At 43.5% G+C, this 9,864-nt stretch overlaps 1 protein-coding gene across 1 annotated transcript in view; it reads left to right on the top strand.

Annotated features, from left to right (window-relative positions):
• The first annotated feature begins 647 nt into the window (after positions 1–647).
• The window catches only part of DEGS2 (delta 4-desaturase, sphingolipid 2), a 70,869-nt gene continuing 61,652 nt past the window's right edge, over positions 648–9,864 (top strand). The window contains exon 1 of the mRNA XM_029597935.1: positions 648–872. Coding sequence (XP_029453795.1) covers positions 791–872 — 82 coding nt within the window. The 5' untranslated portion in view covers positions 648–790. The remainder of the gene's footprint in view (positions 873–9,864) is intronic.

Below are 9,864 nucleotides of genomic sequence, written 5' to 3'. Positions count from 1 at the left end.
CCAGGCTACAAGTAGCTGGGAAGTACCCAAAAAACTAAGTATATTTCGGCTAATTGCAAAGAATGCAGGTAAGAAAGAATTACTTAACTGTCAACATAAAGCAAGAAATTGGTAGTGAAGGTGGAGCTAAGGGCGGAGCTTGGTTGCGGCCCCCCCAAAAAAAGCGATCCGCTGCCCCCGAAGTAAGTTACAAGAATATTAGAAAGTGGTTAGAGAAAGGAGTTTCCGTATAACCCTGGTGGAAAGGAGGCAAATTTAACTATTATTAAACAGCTTCCAGTAGAGGATAACGATCCTCTTTACATACAGATCTGACCGGTTTCCCCCCCCCCAGGAAGACAGTTCCTTTCTTGTTGATGTTGTCAATAAATGTTTTAACCGAAGGAATACATCTAACAGCTAGGCTGGAAAACAAGGTTCCGAAAATGCAGTTTAAGTCTGGTTTTTGTTTTTCCCCCCATCATGAGCTGTTGCAAGCCCGGTCAGCACAAGAACTTTCAAAACACAACACCTGTTAACCTCTGGATTCCAAGTCCTGAGGAAGAAAACTCCTCTGTCGCGGGGGGGGGGGGGGGGGCGCGCCCATGCGAGTCGCTGCCCTTTTTGGAGGAGGAGGAGGAGGGTGGAAGCTGTCTGGTGGCTCTGCAGTGGTCCGGCGCAGTCCGGCGGCTCAGCAGCAGCCGCCGCCGCCTCGTGCTCCGGACCCGCCCCCTCCCCCAGGTGAGCGAAGGTTATATCAAGCCTGGCCCCGGCGCAGCGTGCGGCAGTGGCTCCCAGGCAGGCGCGGATCATGGGCAACCACGTCGTCAGAGGAGACTTTGAATGGGTCTACACCGATCAACCCCACACCCAACGAAGGAAAGAAATACTGGGTACGGAGCCCCTTGCCCCCCCCCGAAAACTCCGCCGTCCTTAGCTATCTTTTCGTCCTTTGGGTTTTTTTTTTTACTGGGAGATGTTACAAAAAAAAAAAAAAAAAAGCTAGTAGCTAGCCTACTTTTCCTGTTTTTCTTGCTCCTTCTGAATCGTTCCGTCTCGGTGGAGTGTGATGGTTTGTTGCAGAACTCGTTTTAATGTTTTCTTGCTGTTACCTTTCAGCTTATTCCCAAGGGAGAATGCAGAAAAATGTACTTAAAAGATGTTGAGAGAAAAACAGGTCTTTACCGTGGTTAGAAAACGTGAAGGGCCGGGGGTGGGGGGGGGCGGCTCTTCACAATCCACCCGCATTATGCGTCTAGGCTTATTTCGGAGGGACCCGACTGTGGTGGTGGTGGCTTTCTTAGCGCTCTCACCTTTTCAGTAGCCTTGGGAAGTGGGCGACGGGTTTGCGGTTGCGCAGTTCACGCGCCTTTGCTCTGGTAAAAGTGAGTCTCGCACGCGGCTACGACCCCTCCCCCTGAAAGCAGGGCATGGGAATGGGGGAAAGGGCTCGCGCAGCTGGGGGGGGGAGGGGACGGGGGTTCCCCTGAACTCGGAAACGCCTGTTTGTCCCTTTCCCTCTGCCCTGTTAACGTTTAACTTCGGCCTCCACCGGCGCAGGCGGCGGCGGCAGCGATTTGTGAACGTTTCCGGCCATTCTTGTCCGTGCAGGAGCACAGCACTACCTTTATGGAATGAGCTGAACTTTAAAATAGGCGGCTGGGTGTGGTTCTCTTTTCACGGAGTGAAGGGAGCGTCAGGCAGGCGCTGGGCGAGTTAATTGAACCCTTAGCAAGTATTTTACCTTGGTCAACTTTTTTTTTTTCTTTTGTATTTCTTTTTTTTTTTTTTTTTTTCTTGAAACCGCGAAAAACGACAGGAAAAAGCTCTGGTTTTATGAATGTGTCCAATAACGCGTTTTCTGATCGTCCGACTTGTGTTTCAGGTTCATGTTGAAAGAGAGAGCACTATTTGGAATTGACAAGCTCATTTGTGTGTTCCATTCATTTTCTTTTTATTTTAAATAAGCATTTGTATTATCGCATCTAGGGAAAAGTAGGGTAATACGGAATATAAACTCTCAAGGCCTGTTGACACTTTCAAGCGTCTCTATTGGCAGTAGTTTGGGTTGTTTTTTTTTAAAGGAGTTTGTAATCTCTTTAACTCTGTTTTCTGTTTTTGCATAACTTTATTTATAGTATTTATTATTAATGCTTCCATTTTATAGGTTCACAGTAGAATACATAAATAATCAAAATATAACTAAAAACCTTAGCCTAATAATCACTATTACAAAAAATTCCTAGTAAGCTCATGATACTCCTCTGTTCACTGTTTTTTTGTGGGCTGTGTGTGTAAAATTGTTCATATTTATGCAGAGTTTTCCTTTGAGCTACCATTATATTTTCTTTTTCTTGTATTTTCCTTTGTGTGGCAGTTGCAGAATGTGTGCATATGCACACAGTTTTTAACCTCTGTCCATGAGGGACTCAAAGCAATGGAATGGGTGGATGAGGGGAGCTGGATTTCTGTTTCCTTCCCATAGGTACAGGAGCAAAGGATGCAGAAATAGTGAAGGGAGTCTTTTTTTTTTTTTTTTTTTAAATATGTTGAAAGAGGTGGCACTTTCACACAAGCTCAGTTCAGCCTGAGCAATAATATCCATCAGACCTGGAGCAGGCAAGCAGCAATTTTATTTTACAGTGCTCCAAATGCCACCAGTTTGTTATGCTTTCAAAAGGGTGGGTCTGAAACTGTCACAATGTCAGAGGTGGAGGCACCCTTGGGCCTACTTACTCAGCCTAATGGAAAATCCAGAGCTATGGATGAGTTTCAAGTGCTAGGAATAAGAAAATAAGAGATCGGTTATTGACTGGCTGCTTTAAAAAAAACCCAAAATGTGTATTTACAATAGGGATGTGCAAGCTCGGTCAAAATAGGAAATGTCAATACCGTCTTGGCTTACTTCAACTTTTTTTAAAATAAAAAATAAGCCCTCCGGGGAAGTCGGGAGATTGCCCCAAGGCTTCCTGGACCTGACACTCTCTCTCCCCAGGGCCCACCAATCTGGTTCTCCTGTTACCCTCCCTGCCCAAAAGGTATTGGGAGCCGGGAGCCAACCTGGCCACCACTTGCCTCCTGCCCTGAGGTTGTTCACATGAAAATCCTTCCTGGCTGGTCAGCTTTAAGATGTGACATCACGTCTGTGACATCAGAATGGTGCTGGTTGGCTGGTGCCAGTGTGTGGTGTCAAAATGGCACCTTTTCAGTGCCAGCCAGTACCACTTTCTTGTATGGCTGTATATTTGTACAAGAAACTGGCACCATTTTGACATTGCTCTGTGGCACCAGTGTGGTGCCATTTTGATGTTCCACTATGCTGCCGGGAAAGCTGGCACCATTATGTCATGATGATGCTGGTCTTGAGGCTGACTGGCCCAGATCCTTTTTCATGCAGGTGACCTCTGGGCAGAAGGTAGTTAGGCATGCCTTCTGCCCCTCTGTATCTCCGCAGATGGCCCTGGAACTTTTGAGGGGGTGGGAGCAAGGAGGTCATGGGGAGGCCTCCATTTTTGGGAGTTTTTGGTTTCTTTTTTTAAAATGTTCATTTTTGCAAAGAAAAAGAAAATATTCATTAAATAAAATGAAGAAATGTGAAAAAGTTGAATTTTTTTAAGGCTGCAAACTCCTAATTTACAATACAGTGATGCAGAGTTTAGTAACCATATAGGTCCTGGAAAAAGCTATAGTTTTTATAGTTTGTGATATTGGTTTTTTGTTGAGTCGATAATCTACAAAGACTAGTATACAATAATTTGTGAAAGGTATTTTTTTTTATTATATATAACTTAACCAGTCATGTAGCTTCATATAGGCAGCTTGAAGATCTCATTTTTACAAGATAAATTAGACTTTGGTAATAAAAATCAAGAGGATGATTGTTTTGTGTGGGGGGGGAGTAAATGATATTTACATAAAAGATTTCTTACTAGGTCAGACCGAGTATACATCATGCTCAATATCCTATTTCCAATAGTGGGCAATCCAGGGCATAAGTACCTGGCAAGATCTCAAATAGGAGATAGATCCCATGCTGCTAACACCAAGGATAAGTAGTGGCTTTCCCCAAGTGAACCTGGACAATCAGAGTTTATGAACTTCTCCTCTAGGAACTTGGCCAAACTATTTTTAAACCCAGCTATGCTAAATACCTTTACCACATTCTCTGGCAGTGAATTCTGGAACTTAACTGCTTAACTTTCTGACGAATACCAAAAGAAATGAACATATTTCTCCGGTTCTAAAGAGCTTACACTGGCTCCCCGTCAAATTCAGAATCATTCACAAAGTTCTAATGCTGATCCACAAATCTATCCACATGCAGACCCCACTGGATCTAATCTTCCCGCTTCGACTACACTCGTCAGCCAGACCTATAAGAACAGCACACAAAGGCACACTCCACGCTCATCCCTCCAAGACCACTCTCAGAAAACGGGCCCTCTCCACAGCAGGGCCCACACAATGGAATTCTCTACCACCTGACCTGCCTAGGGTAGGGTGCGATGGCGTTTGAGGAGCCCCCGGGCTCAATGAGATCTAACTGTCCAGAGGGGTTAGATTATGCTCCACCTCTATTCCCTCAACGGACCTTGCACCCGGCGTTGATACTGCAGCTGGATTAAAGAAACCCTCTATCAATTGCTGCATCGAGGGAGCCTGCGGTGTAGCAGAAGAATCCACTCTCAGACGCCCCTTCTGCTTAGTGTGCGCCATGGTAATTTATAGTTAAAAGAGGGCCTTACCGTCCAAGCTTCTTCCTGTATACTCCTTCGAGCCTTGTGGAGGTTTCAGGAGAGTCCCAAGGAATGATGAACAAACAAACTAAAGTAAAAGTAACTGTTGTCGCTCTTCTACAGCAATTCGAAGGCAAGTCGAAGATAAGTCGCGCGCCCCGGCGGATGCTACACGCTGCCGCAGCAGCGTTTAAGTAGAAACAGGCAGAGCGCAGCGTGATGACCTCAGAGGTTTGGAGGGGTGCCGTTGGGGCCGGAAATCTCACCCCCGGTAACCAGAGTCTTCACGTCCTCTCCTCCCTCTCCATGCCCCTTATTTTGATCGCCCTTCTCTGCACTTTCTTTAGTGCAGCTATATCCTTTGTGATGTGGGACCAGAGTTGCACACAGTATTCAAGGTGCAGTCTCACCATGGAGTGATACAGAGGCAGTATGACATCCTCCATTTTATTTGCCATTCCCTTCCTAATTCCTAACATTGTTTGCTTTTTTGATTGCCACAGCCCACTGAACCGATAAATTCAATGTGTTAGCACTATGATGCTTAGATCTTTCCTGGGTGGTAACTCCTAAGACAGAACCTAACATTGTGTGTGTACAGCAAGGGTTATTTTTCCCTATATGCATCACTTTGCACTTGTCCACTTTAAATTTCATCTGCCATTTGGAAGCCCAATCTTCCAGTCTCGCAAGGTCCTCCTGCAATTCGTCACAATCCACTTGAGATTTAACTACTCTGCATAATTTTGTCATCTGCAAATTTGATCACCTCTCTCGTACCCCTGTCCAGTTCATTTATAAATATATTAAAAAGCACCGGTCCAAGTACAGATCCCTGAGGCTCTCCACTGTTTAATGTGAACCATTTGACAGTGTCAATTGATTCTTCTGGTACTTTTGTTGGGTAACAATGAATTGTTTTTGTAACGTATCTGTTTTGTCTAATAGTGCAGTTACATACTCATTGCAAGAGGCTTTTGTGAAGTTGTAGTTCCTTAATATGTAAGATGTCGGATCATTTATTAGATGTTTAACTATCTCGAAGTTTAGAATTAAATGTAGCCTTGTAAATCTGTTTAGCATAGTAGTTTGTATTTTTTTGCTTGGTTAATGTACTGTGTTTTTTTAGGTAGGATTTGAATTTTCCCAGTGATTCAGTTGAACAGCATTTCTGCCATTGGTTCTCTAGTTTCCTAAGGTTCTGATTTGTGCTTTTTAGTTCTTCATTGTAGCAGGGTTTCTTATGTTAGAGTTCTTTTCTTTGTTAATAGTTTTCATCTGAACAGAGCTAAATATTTCAGCTATTTCATTGACTGTTGTCCTAGGAGTCAAAAGCTGTTGTTAGTAAGATTTAGTTCATGTATCTGTTTCTATTGCTTCCGCCAGATCTTCTATCTTAATCTTTTTTTCTGAAGGTGCTCATTATCCATCCTATTGTGGATTTGGTTGGTGAGGGCCACTTCTGCTTTTATTAATTGGTGTTCGGACCAGGGCACTATCGTATGCGAGGTATTGATTAAGCAGTTATTTGTGTTAGCAAATATTAGGTCTAGAGTGTGGTCTGCTTTGCGTGTTGCATTTGAGACAAATTGTGACCATCCCATTGCTTCTAGAAGCATTTTGCATACTAATGTTCTTGGTATTTTGTCTACCTGTAGGTTAGTCTCGTACAATTATTGTAGATTCTAGTGAAGGAAATACCTTACAGGCTGATACAATAAGAAATGTGGGAGATCAGGCACTCCGTGTTGAGCACCCGCTCTCCCAACACGCACCCAGGCACCTCTCCTGGGCACACGATTCGTGTTTAAATTAGGTGGTGTGCTAATGAGGCGCTAGGGACGTGCTTTTGTCCCTAGCACCTCCTTATTAGCAGTAGAGGTGGCCACCTCTAAACACTCAATTTTACCGGTGTCTGTTTTTGAACCCGCTGACAGCCCTGGGTTAGGAAAACAGACACTGGTAAAATTGAACGTCTGTTTTGCTAACCGCTGACTGGCGGGCAGATTTTTTTCCTTCTTAAAAATTTTTTCAAAGTTTTGGTTCCTCAGACTTAATATCAGTATCCTGGGCAACTAACTACTAGGCTCAACATGCATTTGCATGTTACAATACAAGGGGTAATAGAAGTGTGTCGAAAGTGCGGCCAAACATGCTAAACGGTGCACTCAGCTGTAGTTATTTTACCTGGGAGAGGTATAAATTATGGACTACTGTGAGTGATGTAGGTGCCAATACCAACTCAGGAGACTATGGAGTGTCCAAATTTAACTTTACTGAAGGGTGTTCTTACAGTTCAAACAGTGCTTATCACCACAGACGGCCTTTGTTCAGTCGTTTCTCTATCTGTGCAAGGGTCTTGTTCTACCAGAGTAAGGGATGCACTCGCCCTCCAGGGTGTGGATAAATGAGATTCCCAGATGGGCAGGCATACTCCTTGTTTGGGCAGAAAATCCTTTGCATGCTGGTCAGAAAAAAGGATAGCAGTCTCTGCACAGCGTCTCATGTTTCTCTTTCCTTGAGGCGAAGACTCAAGTGGTGGGTACTCAAGACATTGGGTAAGTTTTGGTCTTGCCCATGTTCTCCAGATCTCGTCTCTCGAGTCCTTCGATGGGAAAGGCTCCACTCAGGGAACACAGTACTCTGTTACCCTTTCAGAGTAGGAAGGGGGCAGCAGAACTTGTCCAGTTCTTTTCCTAAACAGAGTCCAAAAACCACCCGGGGGTCACAGCATACCTCTGTCCTCCAGGAGGGTGCAAAGGGACAGGTCTTCCCTATCCTGGGCTCCCCAGGGAAAGTTTCCCCATGATCTTTCTCCAGGCAACACCCAGGGGTTTCACAAGACTTCTTATAAAGAAAAATTGGAAAAACATCAGAACAACCCAGAATGCAAACCTTACCAGGCCAGTGAGTGGATGGAAGGGCAGCTTCCTGACCTTGCCTGGAGTGCCTGAACCCCAAGGTAGCCTCCCAAAATCCAAATCGGGCAAAAGCTGCTGCACCTCTAACTGCAAAACTCAATCTGCACTGCCTCAAGCTCTCGGAGAGAGCTGCTGCTAATATAACTTCAAGGAGATGGCCATCCCAGCTCCCTCAAAGGGAGGGGCTATACTGAATGGTGCATCCCCTTAAATACTGGACTGCAATGCTTCTAGGCCAAATATTAGTAATGAACCCCATGGGATCATTACAGTCAGAAGACTGAACTAGAGTCGATATGGGGACACAGGGACCATGACTATTCCACCAGCACACCAGATCATGAGCCTGGAATTTAATAGGGATAGAGTAACTATCAAAGATAAAATTAGGATTGGTGTGCTGGAGGGACTTGTGATAACAGAACAATATCTGTCTTCCCAGTGTTCAGTGCTAGTCTTCTAGCTGCAGTCGTTTCCTGAACTGAGCAGACCAAGATAGCTTAGGAAAAGCGTGTTTCAAGATAGAAATGGGAAAGAGAAAAGTTGTCTGCATACAATTTAAATGAGATGTATAGGGCATGTGAGGACTGAACAAAGCAGAGCCAAATAGGTATTTAAAAGGGTGTCTGAGGTTGCAGAGCCTTGGGGCACTCCTGTGACAAGTGAATGCGAAACAGATGAATTACCAATCCTAACTCTCTCCGAAAGTGGTCAGATAGGAATGAAATAAACCAAGAAAGAAGAGTTGCAGAAACCCACTAGATCAGAGCTGAGAGCAGGGAGGTTGAGGATGTCAAAGGCTGACGATATATCTAGTAAAAGTAATTTTGTTTGCCCTTATCAAAAACTCTGGCGAATGTTGAAAAGAATTGGTCTAAGGACCAATTCCTGAGGCCTGCTGCCAATATCACATCTGGGTCTCACTGCTTCCAGCACATCTGCAACAAATCATGGATACTACGATTTGTTGGCAGATGATATAGATGCAGTGAGATATTTTGGATCTGAAGAAGTTATCCCCTGAGGCAGGATTGCATCTGACACGTGGCCTGTCTGGATTTGCCTTCAGAAGGGACCTTAATGGAGACATGTTTTGGGATTCCTTAAAGCAAGTTAAGTGGTTTTTAATTCATACTGTGCCCTCCCTAGTGTCATTTTAAAGAGAAATAAAAGATCTCAGTAATTAGAGAAGTGTGTTGGGGCTTTGAAAGACATTTCAAGAAACAAATTGACCAAAAAACCTTACAAAAAAAATTCATTCTTTGAGGACTGATGAGTTTTTAGTGGCTGCATTGAAAAGTGGTATACATGAAGTTTATACTCATAGCATTCTGCCGCTCTGAGGATCCTTAATGTCCATCAAAAATTTCATTGAAATAGTTTATAAAATGTATACCTTGGCCACTTCCTGTGCTTGAATAAAATAGTGTGGCTTAAGTATATTATTAGTTGTATGAGCAGGTTTTGTTTTATATATTGGTTCCCTGCTCAGGATCAGTTTATATTCATTCGGTCTGCATATTAGACCAGTATAAATGGATGTTCTATTCTTTCTTTCAAGATTACCCCACAGTGCTGCCTCCTTGTCTCATAAGCCTGCCATTTTGTTGTGTGCGTGCACTAATGAACCAAAATAGTAAAAATGTGTTTTAACAGCCAAAAAGGTTTTTTTTAAACAAAAATCACATAAAAATGTCATAATAAAGATCATGCAAAAAAAATACCAAAATTACCAATATTTTTTCAAAAACATTTACCTAAACTGTACAATCACAAGGTATGACTGTGGACAATTTAACGTAAATGAAACTGTCCTGAAATGTCATAGTTCACATGTTAACTGCTGATGAATGATGGCTGAAGATGAACCCACAGCATGTGTAGTGGAAAAAACAAATGTTGCCAACCTAGTAATTTGTATCAGGTGCTGATGACAGAGGAGAATGACTGAGGAAGAGTCCTTGGTGTTTGGAAACAAAGATGCAGATATTCAAAGGAATGTCACACTTCCTCCCTTCTTACCCAGTCCCTCTTGAATAGACTGTAGCCCCGTATAATTATATCCCAGTCATGGTGGACCAGGTCTCTGACAGCTACTATATCCAAATCAGCTTCTTCCATGACTACCTCTAGATCAGGGACTTAATTTCCCATACTATGAGCATTAATGTACATAGCCTTCCAAATATTACCCTTTTCCCACTTTTCCCATTTCTGTATGAGAATAT

The sequence above is a fragment of the Rhinatrema bivittatum genome, chromosome 4 (assembly GCF_901001135.1).
Source record: "Rhinatrema bivittatum chromosome 4, aRhiBiv1.1, whole genome shotgun sequence".
NCBI classification, from domain to species: domain Eukaryota; kingdom Metazoa; phylum Chordata; class Amphibia; order Gymnophiona; family Rhinatrematidae; genus Rhinatrema; species Rhinatrema bivittatum.
The sequence above is the reverse complement of the archived record's forward strand: the minus strand, read 5'-3'. Positions and strand labels throughout refer to the sequence as shown.